Genomic DNA, 26,552 nt, shown 5'->3' on the forward strand with positions numbered 1-26,552 from the left:
CTCATGCCTTCTTATTCTCCCAACCATGTTGTAAGTTCACTGAGTACAAAGGAAACACCTAATAGTTTTTTTTAATCTTAATTTATAATATCACATAACAATATTTGCAGTTACAAGTAAATGAAAATGTTGTACAAAAAGCACAAGTAGTGCTTTTTTTCTTTCTTACTTCTTTTGGTCATGACCTTAAACAGACAACAGGAAAAAAAAAAGTAAAAGCAGTTCGAATGTAACATCAAAAAACAGAAGGGAAAACTGGAAAATTTCAAGAGAAAGGGAAGATTTTAAAGATTTTCACTATTTTCATTATGCAAGTCAGAGAGAAAATTTTAACCATATAACTAAATCACAATTAGGCTGATTGTAGACTTCTCAAAAGTAAACATAAAGAACAGAAGATGGTAAAATAATACCTTTAATGTGGCAAGAGAAAATAACTGTTAATGTAGAATTTTATTACAGCAAAAATACTTTCCAAAAATTATGGTAAAATAAAGGCATTTTGGCTTAACAAGAAAAATTAAGAGATAATTAAGAGAATTTTGCAACCATCAGATTCTAATAAGGGAAATTTCAGGCAATGCAAAAACCACAAAATCTGAAAGTACTGAACGAAAGTAAAAAAAGAGCGAAATATATAGCTAAATCCAAATATCTACTGACTGCAAAATAATAATGACAATAATAATATTTGGTATAAAAAGTAATACAAAAAGTTCAAGAGAAAGTACAGGGGCTAAAGAATTTCCTTGCATGTGGCCAACTGGATTTGAGTTGAGGCAATGCATGGTCCTCCATGTATCTCAGGGTGCAGACCTGAAGGCCCAGATCACTGCTAAAGGTGGCCCAGGTGTTGTGCCCAAGTTTCAGATCCCCAATTGTGGAGAGACTGAGTCTGCACATGGTAATGCAAAAGCAAAGGAACTTTATTACTAGCCCAAGACATCGCTAGCTCGAGGTAGGGTCCAAGTCTCATCCAATGCAGTGGAGTCTTGGCAAGGACCCCGACTCCAAATCACAAGCAGTTTATATAGGGTTCAGAGTTAAGAAGTAATTTATATACTGGTCTGTTTTTAGCATTGGCCCTATTACAATGGTGGTCAGCAATTAGGCAATGGTTAATAAAAGTTTCTCTAAGGAGGACCCTTCATGACTACCCAGACCTAACTGCTCAATTCCTTATCTTGGCAAATTACTCAACTGGGAGTTTACCAGAAACTGCAAGTCCTGCTCCAAAGAAACAGAAACTGAGGCCTAGTTGAGACTTAATGTTAGCTGCTGCTTGTCACGGCATTAGTTTCACCCTCACACAGGTAACCGCCGGAATAACAGGACCCACATGAGCAGCAACCTCAGCGCCTTGTACTAAACCACTGGTCTAGCTGGCTGAAAATTTCTGGGAAGGAGTCCCAGAAATAAGCATCAAGTGGAAGAACCCTCTTCAAAATTACAAGAACTTCCTTCAAAAACAAACAAAAAATAACAAAAAAAGATAAAAGTAAAATAATTGACAACGATATCAGAGAAATTAGGGAACAATAACCTTATTATGCAGCATTTTTACATCAACTCAATGCTTAGAAGAGAGAAAAAGAAAACATCTGTTCTAGGTTTCTAACTCTGGAAGCTATAAAATTCTGACGGACAGTTCTGTCCTCAGGGGGGTTCCTCAATCCTGGCATTACTTCTATTCTAGTCATTCTCCACTAAGAGAAGCATTCATGGCCACTAAATGCCAGCAGCTGGGACAACCAAGAGTCTCTCCAGGCATTGCCAAGTCTCTGGAAAAGAGGGAGAGTGGGGAAGCCACCCAGAGAGACACATTGTTGTGGATGGAATTGGGAAAAAAGCAAGGTGGGCTCAAATCCTTTTTTTTTTTCTTATCTTACATCAGGGTATAGACCTTATTGTTCCAGTATATAAATCTGAAAATAGAAAATTTTCTGAACTTAGTCCTATACTAGTTTCTCCCACCTAGGGAGTTCCTTTTCCTTCCTCTTCTACTTTCCAATAAACTTTCTACTTTACCTTTTTTTTAAAACAAAACATTTTCCTTCCTTTGATAAAGACCTTAGAATAAAATTAGTTTGTATTCTCACTCAGACAGATGCAAAAATAACACTCCTTTTAACTTCTTATAATTCCCTATTTCCAGATGTATCTCCTGTTTTTGCTTCACAAAGAAAAGTACAATTCACAAATAAACACTGAAGATAACTGCAAGGGCATTTTTTGTTTAATGGAACAATAATTCAGAATTTCATCATCTTCATAAACTAAAGGAGATTTTGGTTGCAAAAATAATGTGTGTGTGTGTGTGTGTGTGTGTGTGTGAGAGAGAGAGAGAGAGAGAGAGAGAGAGACAGACAGACAGACAGACAGACATACAAGCAGACAAGCAGACAGATAGACAACAGTGATAGAAAGTGCTAGTAAATCAGAGATGGGTAGACTGCTTCAATTCTTCAGGTGAGAATGAGTTGCACAAGAGGCGTATCATTTGAAGCAAATTCAAACCTTACCACTTAAGGTTGGGAATGACTCCTCTCTTCACCAACCATGATAGAAAACCTTTTAATTAATTGGGAGTTGGGTACATTACTCAGAAGTAGTAAGGTAGAAATAGTCCTAGATAAAATGCTGCTTTGAACTGCCTAAGAAACTTTAGATACATTGTGAAAATAAAGACATAAACCATAGTTAATGACAAGGTTGAGGATGTTACTCGAATGGTAGAACATTTGCCTTGTACTTTGAGTCTCTGGGTTTTATCTGGACTACCACATAGCCCCCACATGCCAAATGACACTGAGATGTCCTCACCACTGAGAGCACTGTGTGATGAAAACAGCAATGTTGGATATGCTAACAGGAACCTGAAGGAAGAAGGAAGGAGAAGGAGGAGAAAGAAAAAGAGGGTGGTAAATAGCTCAATGGATAGAAGCATCTGCTTTGCAAGCCTGAGGGCATGAGTTTAATGCCCAGTGCCACCCATATCTGAAGAGAACTGCAAATCCTGTCTAAGATGCTCAACTAATATCAAGTTAAAAATCAAACAACAACAAAAAAAAAACAACTAAAGAAAACAGCAATAAGCAATGGTAGCAGAGATCTAGGTTGAATCAAACATTTCCATCTTGATCTTTGTCACCACGTCATAATTACCGGGGTGAAATTGTCAATCTTGAAATCAAAAACAGAATATCTTTCAATTATAAAGGCAAAATGAAATCTCTTTCAGACCTATGAAACAGAAACAATTCAGTTGCAGCAGACCTATACTATAAGAAACAAGTAACAGATGGAGATCTGGATTGCTCAAAAGCATCAGTGGTAATGGCCATGTGTACAAGCATAAAAAACTTCTGTCAACGTTTAGATATATTGAATGATACCTCACAAAAATTGCCAATGGTAAACAGGGCGGTAACTCAGATGGTAAAGCAGAGACTTTGTAAAACCCACAGTGCTCAATTCCATGTACAGGCAAACAGCAGCGGCAACAAAATACCAAGATCACAAAAACAGCAACTGTACTGTGGGATTTCTATGTGTTTAGATATAGAATATACATGTGTGCATGTATATATTTATTTTCTTATGTTTGCTTTATAGTAGTAGAAAGTGATGAAAACATGACATATAATCAAACAGAAGCAGAGTTTCTCATGGAACCAATTCTTTCTCCTAATTTTCACCTAACAAATGACATGGCCATTTGCTCTAGGATGTAACTTACATTACATTTTAGAATCTTCCTTCTACTTTATCCCTCCCCATTTAAGCAGTAACCATAATTTATACATACTTGTAGCTATATTAGCCCCCGGTCAATTTTATAGACAGATGCCTCTTTCTTAATTTGGGTACATAGCATTACCCCGTGAAGCAATTCTCTTAGTCTTCAGCTTGACACTGCAACCAAATTACCATTTCCCTAAAAATTAAAGAATCTGCTTTTCACTTTTCTATCTTTTTTTTTTAAAAAGAGTATTGCCCATAACTAACTCTCTCAGCAAGGTTCTTAAAGTCCATCATGTACAGATTTTTAAGTCTTTTTCATTCTCCATGTGCAGCTTTCATGCTAAACCTGGAAATACCTGTGTTCGAAAGGTCACAGGTTGTTTCGTAGAGCATGGAATATACTATGGGAAGTATTCCAACCACTTTGTCCCCCTGGATATATCCAATGTCCATAACCTTCATCTCCATGAAGGTTTATTTAGTGAACAGGCCAGCATGTCCTCTATTCTGCAACACACCCTTCCCTCCATAACACATCCTGATTTCAGCAGTTACTCCCAAGGAGATGCACAGTCTTTTGAGAAACTTCAGATTATTTTACCCAGAAACTAGCCTACTAGCATGAAATACAAGAAGCTGCAGAAACTGAAAGCCTCAAATTCCTTAGATTTCATTTTTTTTTTTTGCCTTTTTATGGGGGGGGGGGGGGTCACACCTGGCGATGCTCAGGGGTTACTCATACCTCTGCACTCAGGAATTACTCCTGACAGTGCTCAGGGACGATATGGGATGCTGGGGATCGAACTTGAGTCAGCCGCATGCAAGGCAAACACCCTACCCACTGTGCTATCGCTCCAACCCCAGATTTCATTTTTTAAGGCTCAACTTTTCTTCATTTCTCAAATGAAACATTATATAGTTCCCTCTTTATCACCTCTCAAAACCAAATATTATTTATATTCAAGCTAGCACTTAACTCATGCTCTTGGCAGGGAAGGGAGGGGAGAGAAGGGAAAGAAAGGTGAGGGGAGGGGAAGTGAAGGAGAGAGGAAGAGAAGGAAGGGGAGGGGAGGAGTGGGAAGATAAGACCAGAGTTCACCCAAGACATTTTTTTTCCCTCACAAAAAAACTGTGGGAAAAATCATTAGGGTAAGGTAAAACAGATTGTATTTGAAATTGCAGTCTACATTTCCCCATCCTTATATTAAGAAAACCAATCTAGGTATAAGGGGATGAAAAAACCAGAGAAACTGAGAGGAGCTTACACATACATGGAGGTGAAAATATTAGGATGAAAGAAATGAGAAGGAAATAAAGAGATAGAAATGGAGAGAATGTGAGATAAGGATGGAGTAAAAGATTTGATGATTTACATCTCTGTATCCAACTGTGTATATTGGAAGCTTTTGTTCTTTTTCAATGTCTTGGGAATTCCAATTAGTGGACTTCATTAGCTAAAACTGGCTTTGACTTTGACTTTCCTAACTCAGAGCAAGTTCTGACTAATATTTGAAAGCCAGATAAACTTTCCAAATTACTCTTTGCAAGAAAGTATAAAACCCATTTAACAGTATTAATACCATTTCTGCACATTTTAAAATTTGAAAATTCTCCATATCTTTTAAATAAAATTATAAAAGTGATTTAAGAAGAGAAGACGACAAGAAAATTTATCTGGTATGACATTCTGTCAGGGAAAGGACAGAAAAAGCATTTTAGCTTGTTTGGTAGGACTCTCAGGAAGACATGCAATTATGATTTCAGTGAAAAGAGAAAGGTGCCATCAATTTCAAGAGCACTTTCCCTGATACATATATATCCTACTTTATATAAAAATGATCCAACTCATTTAGAAATATCTACCATACTAACATTCTGGCTGTGAACAATACCATTTTCTCCTGAGCTTTACATTATTATGCATGTTTATGATACCTGATAAATTCAGTACCCAAACTGAGATCACTATAGGTCATCTGTGTACTTATACATAATGGAACATTGCATTTAAATATGTAATTGCCCAAGTATTAATTTTATAAGAGAAAACTAAAACATAATGTAAACTCTCTATTACATTTTTATGCTGTTATTTGGACAAACATTTTACTTAAGTCTGCTTGCAAAGGATAAATCAAATATTAACAGAAATAACCAAAATAAACATAAAATTATGGAAATATAAATATACACAAAAATGCCTAAAATAAGACATATATGTATTTTAAATAATTTAAGTTGTTTTTAATATCAAACTACATGTATTTTTTACTGCATTAGTGAGCTTCTAATTTTAAAACATAACTTTTCCAAATCAAAAACATTCATAAAACATTCTCACCTCATCTAAGTCTTGAATAAAAACTGGTTTTTCTTCAAAACCAATTGGCATTGGTTCACTGTAGGGAATCTTTACTTCCTCATATATCTTGTTATTCTCCCTTTGAATTCCTTCTGGTAAAATCATCTATAAACAACAAAAATTAAAATTTAAGGAGATTAAAAAAATAAAGCAACTGCTTCAAGATAAAGATTCTTTAATTATAGAGAAAACCAGTTAGGGTCAGAATGATAGTACAGTAGGTAGGGTGTTTGCCTCCTATGTAGATGACCTGGGTTTGAACTCATGCATATCATATGGTTCTCTGATCCCCAATAGGACTGATACCTGAGCATAGAGCCAGGAGTCAACTCTGAGCACGCTGGGTGTCCCCCAAAAACCAAGAAGAGAGAGAGGGAGGGAGTGAGGGGGAGAGTGTGTGTGTGTGTGTGTGTGTGTGTGTGTGTGTGTGTGTGCGCGTGCGCGAGAGAGAGAGAGAGAGAGAGAGAGAGAGAGAGAGAGAGAATCAGAAAGAATACTTCTTTGTGTTTTCTTATGTAACACAATAATTAATTTATCTTTCTAAGGGAAAAAAGTCTAAACAAAACAATAAAAAACTAAGACCACATAAACATAAAATATCCTCGTATCACATATTTCATATAATGTATGAACCATATCAAAACTGATGAACCTTAAAGTATAAATCAATTAGATGGTAATTCTGAAGACAATGAACCATATTATACTGATGAACCTTAAAGTATAAATCAATTAGATGGTATTTCTGAAGACAACTCACTCATCTAGCTAAGGAAAATGAGCAATATACAATGTAAATTCCCATCAAAATGTGATGATCTAGCTAAGAAAAATGAGCAATATTCAATGTAAAGTTCTATCAAAGAGTGATGCAATTTCTTAAACTCAAATATGCAAGTGGCATAATAGCACGGTACCATGGTCCTCCCGTTGTTCTCCGATTTGCTCGAGCAGGCCCAGTAATGTCTCCATTGTGAGACTTCTTGTTACTGTGTTTGGCATACTGAATACGTCAGGAGTAGCCTGCCAGGCTTTGCCGCACGGAAGAGATACTCTTGGTAGTTTGCTGGGCTCTCCGAGAGGGGCAGAGGAACCGAACTCGGTTCTGTCGGGCTGGCTGTGTGCAAGGCAAATGCCCTTCTGCTGTGCTATCTCTCCAGAAAAACATTTTCTGAATACCTACTGACCATGCTACACTACAATGTCTTATTTCCACCAATATTTGAAAAATTTATTTTTGTATAGCATAGTTCACACAAAATAAAGGCACAAAGAAAATAAGGATATGCTATAGAAATAGAACAACGTGTAAGGCGCTTTTGCCTTGCGTGCAGCTGACTCTTGTTCTATCCCCAGGACTATACATGGTCCCCAAAGTATCACCAGGAGTGATCCCAGAGCACAGAGTTAGGAGTAAGTCCTGAGCACTGCTGGGTGTGTCTGTCCCCCACAAAGAAGGAAATACAAGTTATGAAGCATTTCCTCATGATATACAGATTGTACAAACAAAAGTGATCCTATACAAATGGCATACCTTAGCACCAGCAATGAATGCTGATGTTTTCATAGCTTCAGCCTGAGAATCATAGACATGCGGATAACGTATTTTTTCAACATCCAGGTCTCTCTGCCTGCTAAGAATTGGAGCACTTCTTGCATTGAGAAGAGCTTGCTCTCTATAAATAGGAGAAAAATAGATAAAATCTAAAATATCTTCTTGAAAAGGAAAGAATATATTAAAATAAAGAACCATAGGACCCAAAAGATAGTACAACATGTTAAGGCAGGTTGGATCCCTGGCACCACCTAAATGTAGTCCCTGAGAATTGCTAGGATTGATCCCTAGGCACAAAGCCAGGAGCAAGCCCTGAGCACAGCTGGGTGTGGAGCAAGGAACAAAAGGAAAACAAAAATAAATAAAATAAGGAACTACAACAACTTCAGATAGTTTTCCATTACATTTCAGAAGAAATTAAATAACAAGAATGAAGATACTAACCATTTTCAAGTATTGTGGATAACCAGATAGAACTGGATACTTTTTAAGACATTATTTCAAGATTATACCACCATATGAACTTAATGTTCTTTATTTATAATTCTTTTCACTATTCAAATATGTTTAATAAAATATAATTACTTTCTTTCCAAATGCATTTTACATGCCAGAGTAACAGTACAGTGGGCAGTCAACCCAGGTTCGATTCTCAGCACCCCATCTAATCTCCTGAGCCCACCAGGAATGATCTCTGATCATAGAGCCAGGAGAGTAAGCCCTGAATACAACTGGGAATGTCTCCCACCCAAAAAAAGAGAGAAAAGGATTTTTATTTTAGTATTTAAAAGCCAAGCAGAATAATGCTTTCATTTCACTTTCCTCCTTTCTAATTCTAAAAAACAACAAAGAAGAAAGTATTCATTAAGCTCGGAAAGACAATAAAAAGTCTCAAATGAATTTGTATGGTTTCATAAATTTTTACTTAGTGATATGTGCACAACACCTGAAAATAGTTTACCTCTATAATCTAAATCTCTCACTATGTGAGTGCAACTAAGAATATTCTAATTAAGCAGATTGTTGCTTTCTTATTCCAGAAAATTAGGTTTTTATACAACAAAATTCTATTCTTATAAGAAAACCTGACTAGAAGTAAAAATCATCTAAATTGCTAAAACTAAACCTGAAAATGATAATGATACATAAAAGCAGCAATTACTACACAAGCATTTTCAGCTTTTGGTTTTTATTACCTTTGTATCCGCAATTCCTTTGGATCAAAGCATGTAAGTCCTTCTGAAATTTCTCCATCCTCACCAGCCTTTTTTTCTCGCCTGGCATTTCTTTTTTCTTCGCGGCGATATTGTTTCATTAACTGCTTTTCTTGTTCAGACTGAATAGTGACTTGACAACCATAATTAGGTTTAGCATTTTCTCCTAAAATTTTTTTGCAGTTGTCTAGGAATATGAGAAACAACATGTTGTACGATTTTTAAAAGTGGCTTAACCTTTACAAAAATCATTTTCCTCTCACCAAAATCCTCATCATGATCTAAAGTTTTTCCTTTTTTAAAACTAGCACATTAAACTGTAAATCTCAACAAGAGAACTGGTGGTGGTGGTGGTGGTTGCAGGGGGCGGGGGGGGGGGGAACTCTGTACCATTAGGAATCAAACCTAGGCCTTCTACACACAAATCAGGCACTCCCACCTACTGAGCTACTTCCCTGGCCCATAGACAATCCAATGTATCTGAAAAAGTTGGCTTATATTGTCTTTCTATGGAATAAAGTTTAATTTTACTAATATTATAAATTCTTGCTTTTATGTAGTGTCAGGAATCATACACACAAGGACATACATTCTACACTACGCTACATCCTAATTCCACATTATAAAATTATTAGATTAAACATCAGGAACCTACAAATTTAATTCTATATTCTGAAATAATTTGCTTGCATAATTCAATAAATATGTTGACATTATTCATTAGCATTTCCTATTAAGAAAATACTATTTCCATATTGGGCAAATTTTCTAGGGCAATAGACCTTGCTCTATTTAATTGGATATGTCAATTACATGTATATAATGTGTATTTATACCTAGCATAAAATATGTTAACATTAACTTAGGCCATATAAAGAAAGACTGGCTCAGGAAAATGAACAATTTTTACACGTTTTCTATTGAAAACCAAAAAAAGTCTCTAGAATAATCAAGTTACTCAAATTCAATAGTTAGAAAATACAAATTAGAACTGGGATTTGGCCAACTCAATATTTTAAAAATAATTCACTATAAAAAATTTTTCTTCCAAAAGGAGTAACTTTTATATTTAATTAATTCTTCCCAAGTAATAGTAACCTGGCTCACTGCAGTTCTAAAGAAATCAAAAGGATTGTTCTTCAGATAAATCAATAATGCACATTAGTTGTTTTGAATACCTACCAAAGGCACTGTTATTAGGCTACAAAGACAAAGTATAATGAAACTTGGCCTATACACTGAAGGAGCACAGTGTAAGTTATTTTATCAGATTCTAAAATCCAATAGACAACAAGGAAAGGAAGTCTGATGAGGGAACTGTCTAATTCATTCCAAGTCAAAACTTCATTTGTCACTATATAATGTTTTCTAATAAGATATAAACTCTCAATCACATCTGAGTATAATGGCTTCTTAAGTCTCAAAAAGAAGTGAAAAATATTTACTGCATCTCAAAATAAAAATAGAAGATATAATCTAAACTACATTAGGAGTATATTTTATAATATTTTTAAAAAGTGTTTTTCAAAGAAAGTTCTATACATCTTCTAAGAAAGTTTTACACATCTATTGTAAAACTAAGTTTACAATAAACAAAAATTCCAATATTAGAAAATGAAGAAAACATATAATTTCCATATATAATCTGGAAATTAGAAATAAAACAAATAAATCTATCAATGTTATTTAACATCAAATTACAAGTCCTTGCCAGAGAATTAGGCAAGAAAAAAGGGTATTTAAATTAGAAAGAAATAAAATTATTCTTCTCTATAACCAACAGATTGTACAAGGAAAAGTCTATAAAGACTCCACAAAAAAAAACTATGAAAAAGAGTAATATTTTACAAAAGTTGTAAGTGAAGTTGTAAAAAGTACAAAGGTCAATATAAAAAAATTGTGTATTTAAAAAGAAGCAATGATCTACAGAAAAAGAAACTGTGAAAGCAATTTCATTTGCAATCAATCACAAGTAATAAAATACCTAGGAATGAATTTAATCAAGGAGAATGTGAATAAATTAAAATACTGTATTTGAAACCCATAAGAACACTGTTGAAAGAAATTTAAAGAGTCACAAGAAACAAAAATTTGAGTCACAAAAAAACAAAAATCTGAGCTATTCTGTGCTCAGAGATTTTAAAAAACATTGTTAAAAGCTAGTCATCTTACCTGATGCAATAAACATCTTACCTGATGCAAAAATTACTGAAAGCTATTTTAATGAAATACCTATAAAGATCTCAACTGAATTCTTCAAAGAATTAGAACAAAAAATTTATAAAATTTCTATTAAGCAAAAAAAAAAAAAAAAATACTAAGTACCCAAATCAAAACTGGGGGAAAAAAAGAATAAAGGTATGCTTCCTGATTTCAAACTGTACTTCAAAGCCAGAGTAATCAAAACAGTATGACACTGGAATAAAAATAGGTATAGAAATGAAATATAATTGAAATCAGAAATAAACTCATTCATTAACAACAAACTATGACAAAGTGACTAAGACATTATGTACTAATGTACCTACTCACACAGGATGTGTACACTTCTTTGTTATAAGAATATAATAGGATGTATACAGAATATATACATTAGAATATAACAGGATCTTATAAATTCTGCTATAAGACAGATGTACACATCTTATAGAGAGATAAAATAGGATGCATTTGGATTAAAACAATTCTCCCAAAGTCAGTAAAAATAAAAAAGCTAAAAAAAGCTATGTGACAAGAAGTGATACTCACTGATAGTGAGTTGAGATAATAAAGAAAAGAAGTAATATGGTTGTCACACTAAAGCATCTTAATAAAAAATAATTTTGTACTTATAAAAGAATTGTTAAAGTAAATTAACACAATTTGATATGAAAAGATAAAAAAGAATAAGGACATGATGCATGTGTCTGAAGATTCTTTTTCTCATGAATATTTCCTCTCCCCTTCATTCCCAATTTAAGGAAAAATATTTTTAATACATGCACATTAAAAAACTCTAAGAAAAAAATACATACTAAAATAAACTGTAAGTTTGTTTACCACAATTCATGGAAAAAGTTAAAGTCCATTTGTTGAAGTGTTCCAAATTATGTTAAGTATGTTATTATTCTTAGCAGTTTCAACATCAATGATCTCGGGTGGACTAAAAGAGCAAAAGCAATCTGAAAAGAGCAGGGTTTACTCAGGGCAGAGTGATGACTCAATTTTTTTTTAATAATTCAAACTTACTATTTATTTTTGTTCACAAGTTTCTTGCCTCTAAAAGACGTCCTACTAGAATAAAATCTGTGATATAGAAAAATGAATAAAATGAAAGTACAACACTAAGTCATCTACTGCCTCCTTAAAAAATATATGAAACTGGATTGATTTTGAGCTCTTTGTTAATATATATTAGCATTATTTTAAAAGAACGATAAGGATTTAACACTTAAGAGACCAAGAAAAATGCCAGTTTCTCAGAACATATAGTACAAGATTAGAGATTTAAACTCATTCCTTTTCTTCTGGCAGCAACATATTTAACGCTTCTAAACAGTTGGCTACTGCAATATCTGTTAGCTCTCTTTTAACAAGTGGGAGTCCTGCTAGAGCAAGTCAGTTCATAAGTGTGAGATATATTTGAAAAACCAAGAGATTTACACAAAACATCTAAATTTAATCCTTTAAAAATTAAAAATAATTTAAAAAATCTTATAGTAACTCCAGACAACTACCAGTAATCAAAAGACACTAAAGGAAATCAATAACAAAATTAAAATCAATGGGTTTTCTGGGGAGAACTGATCTTATACAACTAAGGGGTTGGGGAAGTGTTGACCAGGAGGGGGAATGAGGCTTTGCAGTCCTTGGGGGAGGGAGGTGGGTACACTGAAAGGAAACCAGGTATACCTAGAATACTCATACATAAATAATGGTCGTTTCAATTGCTTTTAACTTTGCTTGGCAGACTATCTTGTTAATTCAATTAAAAAAAACATGAAGGAGAATGAGTAATATTTGTAACAAATCAAAAATATAAAGCACTAATATATTATATGTATTTGCTTTTTGAAAAACAAATTCGTCTATTCATATTTGGGGAGGGAGAATGCAATACCCAAACACAAATCATCTTTGAAATGAAAGTTATTAGTAAAATATATGTATATAAGTCAAAGGACATTAAGGTATAATCCTATTAAAATATTCACTAACCAAAGAATCACCTTAAATTATAATTACTACTAAATACTTTCTTACCTTGAAGAGCTTGCAACTTATGATCATTTGAAGAATTTAGAAATCTATCCACAATTGTAATTCTGTTCTGGAGAAGCTTCTCAATAAGTTCAAGTCCATCAGGTCCCAGCAGTTCAAAAAACTGATAAGGGGAGGGGAAAGGAACAAAAACAAAAATCCCTTAACTCAAAATTGGTGTTTTGAAAATTATCAGTAACTATTCAAGCAGCATGAAGGCAATATAATACAGTTCCCCAAAAGAACTTAAAACAATCGGTTTGGAGAGACAGTACAGTAGGTAAGGCAAGTGCTCTGCACATGGTCCACCCAGGTTTGAATGCAGCCACCCCCTATAGCATCCCAAGATCTGCCAGGAGTGATCCCTGAACACAGAGCCAGGCCTGAGCACTCCTGGGTCTGGGCTCAAGATGCAAACAAACATCAAAAGAACTCCAAAAAAGAAATAGCAGAAAGAAATATAAGAAAGAAAAATAACTTCACATGTCTGAGATTTCAGTATTACAAGAGCTATCTAGATTTTTATTAGTACACAATCCAACTTTTAAAGTTATAAAAAAAAACAATGTGTGTGTGTTGTGTGTAGGGGGATGCTTGTGTATATTTGTGTATGTGTATGTATGTATGTTTGGGGTCAAATCACAGAATAACCAATTCTTATTACCCTTGATTTTGTATAAGCGAATGAAATTCCCTGGTATAAGCAAATGAAATTCTAAAATTAAGTTGTTTTTTGTTTTTTTAATGAAAGTTTTACTTTAAAAAGCTTTATTTAAAGTAATTTACTTAGAGAAATGTGAGGGAAGAGAAAGATACATGTTCAAGACAGAAGAAAGACTTTGCCGGATTAGAAAAGGCTTAATTTTCTTTTTAAACATACTATTCCAGTTTTTCACATGGTCTAGAGCTGCCTTTCTCAACCAGTATTCATATCGCCTCTTGTAGGCCCCAGGATATTCCAAGGAGAACACTGATGAAAATCTGTTAAATGAGGTCTTTGACAGGAGACTAGGGGACCACTGGTAGGACTGCAAGCGGGTAAGAGGTCACACGAAGGAAATAAGGTCTAAGGATGAAAAACACTGGTCTAAAGTAGCAATTTTTCATAATTAGCTACATAATAGGTATCATTTTAGAGTTTAAAAAAATTAGAATACAGATGTTTTAAATGTTAATAAATTTAAAATTTAAAATATTGTACTGCAAAGGCTTTATGTAATTTCATAAAGTTCCAATGCACATCGTACTCTCCTCTTTATAGAGTTCTTGCCAATGATTAAGTTGGTTCCGTAGCCAGAGAACAGTTTAGAATTCAGTCTTCCAACGATATAAATTTATAAAATAACAAATCCAGAAATTTTTCAGATTTCCTTAAGTATGGGTCAGGGTTATATATTTTTCCCATCCAGTGGATGTTGTACTTTAGTTTTGCTTGTGAGGATTTTATCTTAACAAAATTCTAATTGCTATACAATTTTTGTTCTCACAGATTAATTAACACTATAGGATTATGTGGCATCTCTGAAACATTAAATCCTTGGTATTTCTTTTTGCTGTTCATTTTACTTATATTTTACCCACGGTAAACACCAATAAAAGAAACAAAATAAATCACTATGGATGACTGTTAGAGCCTGGGATGTGATTCATATGTAGAACACATGACTTTTGTATGTGAGGCCGTAGGTTCAATCCCAGCCATGGCATCGTGTCGCAGCATGACTGCGAATGGTCCCTGGTAGAGCTGATGCACTGCCCGAAGAGGCTCTGAGAAACACCTGAGCACCTACATCTGAGCAACAATGGAAGTGACCCCACAGCAGTGACAACAAGCAATAATAAAACAAAGTGACTTTGTACAATCAATTCTAAATGTATTAATCAGAACTGAAGACTTGCTATAGTGCCAGCTACAATACTCTACTGATCAGATATAACCAAAACTTTCCAATAATACATTCATAATATATTACTATTTCTAGATTTAAGAAAAATTAAGCTTGGGGAAGACAGTGGATGCCCCCAGGGGTGGGGGGAACATTACATTACATTGATTTTTATTATGCCTGCTAGTGCTAAAAATGTAAAAGTCAAAAAAAAAAATTTTTGTTAGTAAAGTTATACAGAAAAAAGCAGTGTCAATGCTGGAGAAGAGAAACAGTAGGACATTCCTTAGAGAGTGGCTATTTGGCAATCTGAATTAAATTTTAAAGCATATATCCTCTGCCCCAAGAAATACAATTTATCTATGAAACAGAAAGAAGATGCTCTTTATATTCTGATAAATAACCTGGTACTTCAGGTTACATGCGGCTCAAATGGCAAAAATAAATTGAGCTGACAATATTTATGATCTATTTACCACCTTCCAAATCAGTCAGCTCTAAATTACAACTAAAATAGCTGAAAAATTGAATTTGATTCTCAAATCCAAAAACAAAAAAATACAGAAGATCAACTTGTGAAATGAGAGCAAAGGAGCCATTAAGCCCATTATGCAATGAAATTGGGGAAATTATAATAAAAAAAACCACCATTTTACACATTGGAAATGTTCCTAACGACCTACAACAAGTTAAGAAACATCTATTCAAGATAACACACAACAGCTCAGTAAGAAAAGTGGCTTCTATGGCATTTAAAATCAAAACTGCTCCTTCTATCTCTTCTTCCAAATCATCAAGGCAGAAAGACCACTCTTGACTATTTGCAGCCAGGAACAGAGACTCATGTTCTACCAGCAGCTTCTACTCAGGAGGCTATCAATAACAAGAACACAGGAGAGAACCTAACAAAACAGAAAACCCAAAGAAAGCCTGCTAGGGTGAGAAGAAATATCCACATTGACCTCTGAACTGTTCCATTCTAGGCTCCACAAATTCAATGGATTCTTCCTTTGTAGTACATGTCCTGGACCATATATATATATTTGATATAGGAGCGATAGCACAGAGGTAGGGCGTTCGCCTTACAAGCGGCCAACATGGCCGACCCGAGTTCGATTCCTCCGCCCCTCTCGGAGAGCCCGGCAAGCTACCGAGAGTATTCGATATGCCAGACACAGTAACAACAAAGTCTCCAATGGAGACGTTACTGGGCCCGCTCGAGCAAATCGATGAACAATGGGAGGGCCTTTACCTTATATATATATATGTATATATATATATATTTGAATAAAGGTTGAAGACATTGTCTGCACTAAAATAATTCCACAAAATAATAGCAATAAGTCCAAGAAGTAGAAGACTCAGTTACAGTGTATATTACTTAAAAATCAATTCTAAAATTCATACAGAAACATAAAGAGAACCCAAACACGGGGCCTTAGAGCAAATAAGGCCCTTGCTTTGCACACTGATGACCTGGTTTGATCCCCAGCACTCCATGTGGTCATCCTGAACACCACTAGGAGTGATCCCTGAGTGCAGAACAAGGCTTAAACCACAGGAAAAATTGGGTGTGCTCCCCAACCCCCCCCCCCCAATTCCTGGAAGCACCGGCAGGTACCCCTGTGAACCAACTCTAGCTCTACTATGCAAGCTCTTCTACTGGTCTTGCTTCAGAGACTCATAAGTAAATCTCAAAAGGGAACAAAAGCCACAATTAATCTTGGATGGGCTACCTTTCCCCACATCACTGTATTTCTAGAAACCTTGACAGTTATGTTCACATCTCAAAGCTGCCACACAGTTAAAAAAAGCTACTCCACGGGGGTATGGGTGCCGCGAGCAGGTCATTCTGTACCTGTGAAGCGAGTGCATCAGCAGTCTCATGGCGCCTTCAGACTTTCAGATACCCCAAAATTGCTGCTGTGCCTTTGGCCAGAACCCAAAAACTTGGGGCAAAGTTTATCAAGAAAGGAAACGGCCAAAAGTTAGGTATGTGGGAAACACACCCACAAACCACCTCCGGATCAGCTATATAATTAGAGGCATGGCCTCTCTTGTTCCTGATTGAACTGCTTAATGGCCATGATCCCAGAGACTCAGAAACAAATCTTAAAACCCAGCGGCTTTTGGCAGAAATGCATCCGGTCCCTGCAGTAGGTTACCGGTGCTGGGCCAACCCAGGTGGGAATAGGTTTCGTCCCTTGGCCTGTTCCCCTGGGTGGCCCGGTGGCCGCCATCTTTCAGAAGCCACTGGACAGTCAGGTTTGAGCCCCCAGTGACGAGACATGCAGGGCCTCATGGGATGTGGGGGGAGCCGGTTCTGTCCTCCCCACCCCAACGAGACCCCCAAGTCATCGCCCACGAATGGCCTGTCTGGCTCCAGATCAAGCTGCTTAGTGGCCATGATCCCAGAGACTCAGGAACAAATCTCAAAACCCAGTGGCTTTTGGCAGAAATGCGTCCAGACCCCACAGTATGTTATTGTCGCCAGGCCACCCCAGGGAGGAAAGGTTGTTGTCACTCCGCCTGCTCCCCCTTGGCGGCTCAGTGGCTGTCATCTTCCAGAGGCCATTGGACAGTCAGTGACGAAACTTGTTGGGCCTCACGGGATGGAGGGGACGGGGGGAGGAAGCCGGGCTTGTCCTCCCCATCCCAATGAGACCCCAAGTCATCACCCACTAATGGCCTCTCTGGCTCCTGATCAAGCTGCTTAATGGCCATGATCCTAGAGACTCAGAAACAAATCTCGAGACCCAGAGGCTATTGGCAGAAATGCGGCCAGACCCCGCAGTAGGTTACTGTCGCTGGGCCACCCCGGGGGAAAAGGTGCTATCCCTCCAACTGTTTCCCCCTGGTGGCTCGGTGGCCGTCATCCTCCAGAGGCCATTGGACAGTCAGGCTTGGGCCCGCAGTAACAAAGTTTGTTGGGCCTCACGGGATGGGGGTGGAGCCGGGCCTATACTCCCCACCACAAGGAGACCCCAAGTCATCGCCCACGAACGGCCTCTCTGGCTCCTAATCAAGATGCTTAATGGTCATGATTCCAGAGACTCAGAAACAAATCTTGAAACTCAGCGGCTTTTGGCAGAAATGCATCTGGACCCTGCAGTAGGTTACTGTTGCCAGGCTACCCCGGGGGGGAAGGGTATTGTTCCTCCGCTTGCTCCACCTTGGCGGCTCGGTGGCCATCATCCTCCAGAGGCCATTGGACAGTCAGGCTGGGCCCGCAGTGACGAAACTTATTGGGCCTCACAGGATGGGGGTGGAGCCGGGCCTGCTCTCCCCGTCCCAAAGAGACCCCAAGTCATCGCCCATGAACGGCCTCTCTGGCTCCTGATCAAGCTGCTCAACGGCCATGATCCCAGAGACTCAGGAGCAAATCTCGAAACCCAGTGGCTTTTGGCAGAAATCCCTCCAGATTTAAGTGTTAAAATTTCGAAATTTCAAAATCACATAACTCTACTGCAGCCACGTGACATCATATGTTATTCATAACCAGCAATAGAAAAAAAATTGTCTACTGTTGCCTTTTCAGCTGATCTGGGTGTTGGGGTAAAATCTCAAATAATAATGGTGGGTCTGGTGATGAAATATTGAATGTGATCAAAGTAGAGAGAGAGTAATGTGGAAATCATTTGCCCCGCAGGTAGGGGGAGGGTGTGAGATGGGGGTATACTGGGGTTTTTGGTGGTGGAGAATGGGCACTGGTGAAGGTATGGGTGTTTCATTGTATGACTTAGACTTAGACCCGAAAGCTTTGTAACTGCTCTCATGGTGATTCAATAAATAAAATTATAAAAAATGAAAAAAAAAAGTAAGGTGGAGTTCATGCACAATTCAATCAGCTAATCAGTGGCTGAATAAATAGCAGTACTCCTACATTAAAAAAATAAATTTTAAAAAAAGCTACTCCATCTTTACTTTCCCAATAAAAATACTGAATGCCCTGAACAATCACGATGACCTCAAAGTACCTCTACTGAAAACCATAATACACAAAAAGAGAGAGAAAATAGAAAAGAGGCAGGCTGGAGCTGGGGCAGGGGTGGGGGGGGGGGTTGGTTGGAGAGAAACAGGGGCCATTGGTGGTGGGAAATGTACACTGGTGGAGGGATGGGTGTTGGATCACAGTATGACTGACAGCCAATCATGAACATCTTTGCAAAGGTCTATGTCATGGATATTCTTTAAAATATTTTTTAAGAAAAGGAATATGGAGTTCATGCCAGCTTCAGTCAGCTTAATCAGTAGCTGAATAAATAGAAGTACTCCTACATTTAAAAAAATTAATAAAATACTTCTTGCCCTGCCGAGATCATGAGTTGTCCCCCACAAGTGAGTCTCTGGCACAGCCATGGCCCCAGAGGCACATGGACCTAATCTGGAACTTAGCAGCTTCTGGCAGAAATGTGAATGGACTATACATTAAGCTATGGCACCGTGCTCCCCAGGAGGGAAAGGGTGTCTGTCTCTTGTGCCATCTCCCCCCCCCCCCCACTCACCCCAGTAGCATGGTGATCGCCGCCTCAGAGCTTATTGGACAGACAGATATGAGCCAGAGGTGATGGGGCAATTGCGGCCTCATAGGTTGGGGGGCAGAACTGGCACGTCCTTCTTGCTCTGCCGAGAACACGAGTTGTCCCCCACAAGCGGCTCTCTGGCATGGCCATGGACCCAGAGGCACACAAACCAATTTCGGAACTATTTGGCTTTTGGCAGAAATCCCTCCAGACTTAATTAGTAAAATATCAGAAATCCAAAATTGCATGGCCGCTACCTTTTCAGCAGGTTTGATTGTTGGGGAAAAATTCCAAATAATAGTGGTGCATCTTTTGTCAAAATAATGAATGTAATCAAAGTAGAGAGAGAGAGTTAAGTGGAAATCATCTGCCTCACAGGGAAGGGGAGGGGTGGCCTGGGAAGTATTTTGGGGTTCTTGGTGGTGGAAAATATGCACTGGTGAAGGGATGGGTGTTTGATCACTGTATGACCGAGACTTAAACCTGAAAACTTTGTAACTGTTCTCACGGTGCTTCAATAAATGAATTTTAAAAAATTAATAAAACAGTCTCTGTAATGGTCCCAGGAAAACATTAATAAGTGCATATTTACATCCTGTTTAAAAATCACCAATGTTAGGAAAGGTAAAATGGCTTATGTAGCCATACTTCTATACTTCATAGAAATTAAACAGGTGAAGCTGATACACCCACACCAGAAATGACCCCAAAGAACAGAGCCAGGATTGGAGCCCAAAACTATAAAGAGAATAGAAAATCAACAGAGAAAACCCAACTTGGGGGAAATCAGCAAAACTGGCAAATCATGGGCAAGAAAAATACACTCAAATTATTAGAATCTAATGCAAAAATAAAGCCACTACAACCAATATTACAAAAGTACTATTATATTGATAATTATATAAATTTATTCATATAGGAAGACTATGGACAGTATACCTGTATATTAGATAAAATGAACACATTTCTAGGAAGACATCAATTAGCAAAACTAGAAGACTAAATCAATAATCAAGAAACACCCACAATAAAAACACAGTTCACAGTAGATTCACTCATGACTTAATTTCTGTCACTGTCACTGTCCTCCCGGAGTTCATCGATTTGTTCAAGTGGGACTACTAACATTGTGAGACTTGTTGTTACTGTGTTTGACATATCAAATATGTCACGAGTAGCTTTTCAGGCTTTGCTGGGCGGGCAAGATATTCTCGGTAACTTGTCGGGTTCTCAGAGAGGGGCGGAGGAATCGAACTCGGGTCTTAATTTAAAGAATTTAATGCCAGTACTCCATAAATTCTTCCCAAAAAGAGTCAGGCAAGAAAGATTGCAGCCGGTAAAGTGCTTGCCCTGAAAGCATGCTGAAACAGGTTCAATCCCGGGCACTGAATACAGTCCCCCAACCCCCTTTGGGAGTGATCCCTGAGGACAGAGCCAGAATAAGCACTGGGTAACACCAGGTGTAGCGTGAAAGTGAAAGCTAGGAAGGGAGGGAGGGAGGGAGGGAGGGAGGGAGGGAGGGAGGGATGGAGGGAGGGAGGGAGGGAGGGAGGAAGTAGTGGAGGGAAGAAGGGAGGGAGGAAGGGATGGAGGGATGGGAGGAAGGAGGGAGGGAGGGAGGGAGAGAAGGAAGGAAGGAAGGAAGGAAGGAAGGAAGGAAGGAAGGAAGGAAGGAAGGAAGGAAGGAAGGAACATTTTTAAAAAATGAGCCATGTTCTTCACATCCTATCAACTTTCTGTTAATGAATTCTTAAATTGAGACTTCTTTCTTAAAAAAGTTTACAATGATAGTTACCCTTACACATACTCTTAGCTGCTCAAGACTACTAAATCTAAAATAATGCTCACACATAATAAATCTTTAAGAGATTCCTAGTGAGATTTTTTATCAAAACATAATTTTAGGAAATCCCCAATATATAAGAAAGGTGTTTAGTGTTAAATACCAGACACAAGACCACAGCACACAGAGCTCATTATTATTTTTTAAAATAACACACCTAAGACCTAGAAAAATAGACAAGAATGCTGTTTGGCTCTAAATAGCAGGGTTTCCACAACTCCAAGATGAAGAATCCCCTGAAGAATTTGAGATCAGCTGCCATCAGATTTAAAGCAATCCCAAATTATGCTTTCCCTAACATTTGCCATTTTCATCCATGTAGAGAGCAGGTGCAGTTTTTATTCAAGATTTGCACTACAAACTAATTTGGCCCTGAGAATGACTGTTTGCAAAGGTACAGCTGTCTGGATCACTACTGTAAGTGCTAACACAAGATCCAAAAGCTACCAGTTGAAAAGAGCAAGGGAAAGTTAGCAGAAACAGACATCAATTAGAAAGTTAAAAAAAAAAATGCCACTCTTAAAAACATGAAAAGGAAAGTTCCACTATACTGGCTATAAACTATGGATATGAGATTTAAAGAGACATAATATATATAGACAAATAGCATCATTTTCTTGATGAATGTTACAGTCTTATTTAGTAAGGTAATTATCAATAAGCAATGTTTCTTACTGTTATTGGTCAAATTTTCTTACCCCTTTATATTAGCAAAGCAGTTCTTATTAAAACATAATGGAAGCAAAAAATAAACCAATAACTCATGATCCTGATATGCCAAAAATTATTTCAGAACATGCACTAACTAAACCAACATCATGTTCTTGTTTCTTACAAAACTTTTAACAGATGATTGTAGTTTGTGAACCTCTCAGAAAACATAATCACTACTCTTCTGTAGTCTTAACTATATTACTTTTATTCCAATTGGATTTGCTGCTGTGGAGAATCTTTATGAAGATTCACCTGCAGAATCGAACTCGGGTCGGCCATGTTGGCTGCGTGCAAGGCAAACGCCCTACCGCTGTGCTATCGCTCCAGCTCAGCTGGAGCGATAGCACAGCGGGTAGGGCGCTCGCCTTACACGCGGCCAACATGGCCGACCCGAGTTCGATTCCTCCGCCCCTCTCGGAGAGCCCGGCAAGCTACCGAGAGTATTGGATATGCCAGACACAGTAACAACAAAGTCTCCAATGGAGACGTTACTGGGCCCGCTCGAGCAAATCGACGATCAACGGGAGGGCCTTTACCTTTTACCAATTGGAATGATGTTATTGTGGACAGTATAGTTCCAACATAGAATCAAATGCATCACAGATATAATATCATCACAAACGAAAAATATAAGGCAATGGTAAGTATTTAAATAGTATTTGAGGGAAAATTCTGTAAACCTCAAAAACTCATTTTTGAAAAAGAAACAGTATGCTCCCCAAAACTATAAATATGTTCTCAAGCTGGAGTTTACAGACTTGATAAAAGTTTATCAAAACAAATAGGTCAAATATACTTAGATTGTGGGTTGACTCAAAGAGTTACAGGTAAAGTACTATTCCCAAGTAAAAACACAATTCAGATTATCTAAGTATCTGTTTGAATCATGCTTCTCAAACTGATCCAAAAATATTTAATAAATATTTAATCAGTGAGATAGGCCTTAAACAAAGACTATTTCAATATTTCTAAGAGGTTTGTCAGTTCTATTTTGTTTTCATTTATTCCAAGTGAAGTAATAAAAATTCAAAATTAATTTATCTGGAATTCAAAAATATCGTTTTTCCAGAATGACCAGCCATTGTCCTTACCAAATATCCATCCACTGGGTATTCTGAAAAAAGGTCACAGTGCTTAGTAAACATAGTGTCTTGAAGTGAATAAAGTTTCCTGAGTTCCAACGTGGTCAAGTAGAGTTCGAAATTAATCTCAATAATAAGATCCACTGCTAAAGTGGCTCTTCAATTATTAGCAATGGTACTCTCTATTGAAAATCTTATCACTGACATATAAACTAGATGTACCAAGTTACATTTATTAGGAGTTAATATGGTGGTCAACAGAATCAAGAATTTTGTTTTGTTTTGGCATCACACCAGGAAATGCTCAAAAGTTAACTCCTGGCTCTGCACTCATGAATTACTCCTGACAAGTTTAGGGACCATATGTGGTGCCAGGTATCCAACCTAAGTTGGCCAGGTTCAAGACGAATGCCCTACTCGCTGCATGATTTGTCCAGTCCCTAGAATCAAGAATTTTAATGTTCTAAAACCCTAATATAAAATGGCAAAGTCTTAGGAGAAATAACATACAAATATAAAAACTTAGAATATAAAAATGACTGTGCAGTTGTACCAGATGGGAAAAATTGGTTCCACAAATTCCTAAGGAAAAGTCTGAAAGGGTACAGAAATGGCTCTGCATGCTCAGTATGAATAAAAATAAAATAAAGTATGGGGGAAAATTATCATATTAGTACTAATGTAGTATCTCAAACTGCTGCCATTAGCATTTCCAAGTAAGCTGCATTAATTGAACCACTATCGACTTTTGAGTTCAATTCTGATATATACTTTAAAGAAGGTTACAATGTAAAAAAACTGAAGTAGAGAATACGAAAAAGCAAGTTATGCAAACATTTCTATTATTACATACTTTATAAGAATATTTATTCACAGATTTGATTAAGATAATAAATTTTACTGCAATCTCATTTTCCTTGGTCATTCCCCATGCATCATCCCACAATGAAAAATAGTTCTTATCCTTCTTAAAACACTTCATCTCCTTGACTTATCGCTCTTCTGATATATACCCATCTTCTCCAGTAGCTGCCTTCTTTCTTCTCCCTCTTCAGGTTCACTTTAAGCATATACATTGATTTTCTCTAAGCTTTAGGTCAGAATCTTAGGCTTTCTTTATCATTCCATATCCTTTCTTAGGGCTGGAGCAATAGCAAAGCAGGTAAGGCGCTTGCCTTGCATGCAGCCAACCCAGGTTTGATTCCTCTGTTCCTCTACGAGAGCCCAGCAAGCTACCGAGAATATCCCACCCGCATGACAGAGCCTGGCAAGTTCCCCACGGCATATTCGATATGCCAAAAATAGTATGGAGATGCCTGCTCGAGCAAATCAATGAACAATGGGAGGACAGTGCTACAGTAGATCCTTTCTTAGCTGTTCATATCTAAGCCACCAGGTTCCACTAGCACAAAAAGACTCAAATACTTATATTTACACAACCCTCTCAGCATTGAATAAGTGCCCACTTATCATCTCCACTTGGAAATCTCAAGGTCTCTCAAAAAAAAAATTTTTTTTTTAATTTGGCTTTTTTTAGGTCACACCTGGCAATGCTCAGGGGTTACTCCTGGCTCAGTCAGGAACTGCAGTCAGGATGGTTCTTGGGGGACCATATGGGATGCCAGGGATTGAACCCAGGTCAGCAAAGCAAGTGTTTTTCTACCCGCTGTACTATTGCTCTGGCCTGGTCTTTCAAACATTTCACATATCCAAAACTATCTCAGAGTTCTCCACTCTCTTTTCTTCATTTTGTAAGTGGTCTTCATTTCCATGAATAGCATTGTCATCCTTCCAATTAAGCATGTCAAAAGCCTTACCACTACACCCAACCTGATCTGTAATCCAGTTCATTAGCAACTCCTCTTGATCTCAACTATTAAACAAATTTCTAAATCTTCCTGTTTGTCCATTTGAAGCTCTCAAACATTTAGTGCCCACACCATAACAGTTTCTTATATTGTCTCTCCACATCTATCCAAAACACCCCAATCCCTTTTCAAGGTAGCAACTAAATTACAAAAAATGCGATTTTCATCATGCTTTTTCTACCTCCATCCCTTAATAACAAACTCTGTAAAATATTTGTCTTCTTTTACCACAGTATAATATTCCATTATATAGGTCTTTTTTTTTTTTACCCATTTCCCTATTGGAGTATATCTTGATTACTTATTTCCAAATATTTGCAATTATGCATTTCCTATTTCATTAAACACTGCCTTCTGATATATTATCATATCCATAAATATGAAAATAATTCCTGTATAAAGAAAAGCTGAAAGAACATTACTAACACTTTCCCCAATTTTATCTTTTTTTCAATAAAAACATATTAATGAGAAAAGACTTCACTTTTAAATAATACAAGTCAGATTCCTTTTTATTTGCCTCTTCTTTTTTATTTTTTGTTTGCTAATATAGAAAACATAAGTAAATAATGGGTGTTTTTTATACATTTGCCATATTTGGAACAAACAGTAAAACTGTACAAACCAAAAAAAACTTTTCTTATCACACATGCAATAAATTCAGATAAATGCTGAAAATTAATAAAAGAATAAGGAACTAGACAATCTGGGTTAGAGGTGTGTTCAGATTACACGTGAGCATGCTGTGCGCGCTCGGGCTTGGCACATGGAAAGCTCATGTTTGACCTATTTCTCAAAGCACTGCCAGAAGTGACAGCCATCCACCCTGCCCACAAGCACAATCTCCCAAAACAACACATACAAAGACTGTTCAATTTAAACTTTATTTCCTCTATCAAATACTATTCTTCAGATAAAAATTTCCTACAAACACAAAGTAACTATATGAGAATTGTGTGTTCTCCTGAGAATTGACCTCACTACTTCAATTTTGTAAGAAAAAAAATCTTATCACTGAAAAATTATATTGAAATTTTTGTAACAATATAAGTATTTTTTCATAATACTGATAAAATATTTTTTTACAGTTTAAGCATTAAACTTTTTAAAACTTTTTTAAAAATTAAACTTTTTTTCAGTTTAAGTTCCTAAGTTAATTGTTCATTTATTTGTTGTACTGGGGCTCAAACACAGGCTCACATTCATCCAAAGGAAGTGTTTTACCACTGAGTTACATTCCTAGTTCCCAGTAAGCAAATTCTTTAACCCAATAGCTAACTGAAACTACTTAACAGAGGTGGAGACCAAGCAAGCAGGGTGCCCATGGCAGGTTTTCTAGACAGAAATGGCACTTCAAGCTAGCTCGGGGGGAAAAAGCAACTAAATATCAAAATTTTTTAATTTTCAACATTCTTTAATTTTCACTGATCATATTTATAAAATGAAACAAGAGAGATTACTTTCCAGAAAAGTTTCTTTCTTTTTTTTATTTTTAATAAGTTTATTTTTTATTTATTTTTAT

At 36.9% G+C, this 26,552-nt stretch overlaps 1 protein-coding gene across 1 annotated transcript in view; it reads right to left on the bottom strand.

Annotated features, from left to right (window-relative positions):
* The window catches only part of ASCC3 (activating signal cointegrator 1 complex subunit 3), a 354,089-nt gene that overhangs the window by 267,976 nt on the left and 59,561 nt on the right, over nucleotides 1-26,552 (bottom strand). Inside the window, exons 5-8 of the mRNA XM_056125104.1 lie at nucleotides 13,118-13,238; nucleotides 8,858-9,062; nucleotides 7,641-7,782; nucleotides 6,086-6,211 (exon numbers count right to left, since the gene is read on the bottom strand). Coding sequence (XP_055981079.1) covers nucleotides 6,086-6,211; nucleotides 7,641-7,782; nucleotides 8,858-9,062; nucleotides 13,118-13,238 — 594 coding nt within the window. The remainder of the gene's footprint in view (nucleotides 1-6,085; nucleotides 6,212-7,640; nucleotides 7,783-8,857; nucleotides 9,063-13,117; nucleotides 13,239-26,552) is intronic.

Source organism: Sorex fumeus, unplaced genomic scaffold (genome assembly GCF_029834395.1).
Source record: "Sorex fumeus unplaced genomic scaffold, SorFum_2.1 ptg000054l, whole genome shotgun sequence".
Lineage (NCBI taxonomy): Eukaryota > Metazoa > Chordata > Mammalia > Eulipotyphla > Soricidae > Sorex > Sorex fumeus.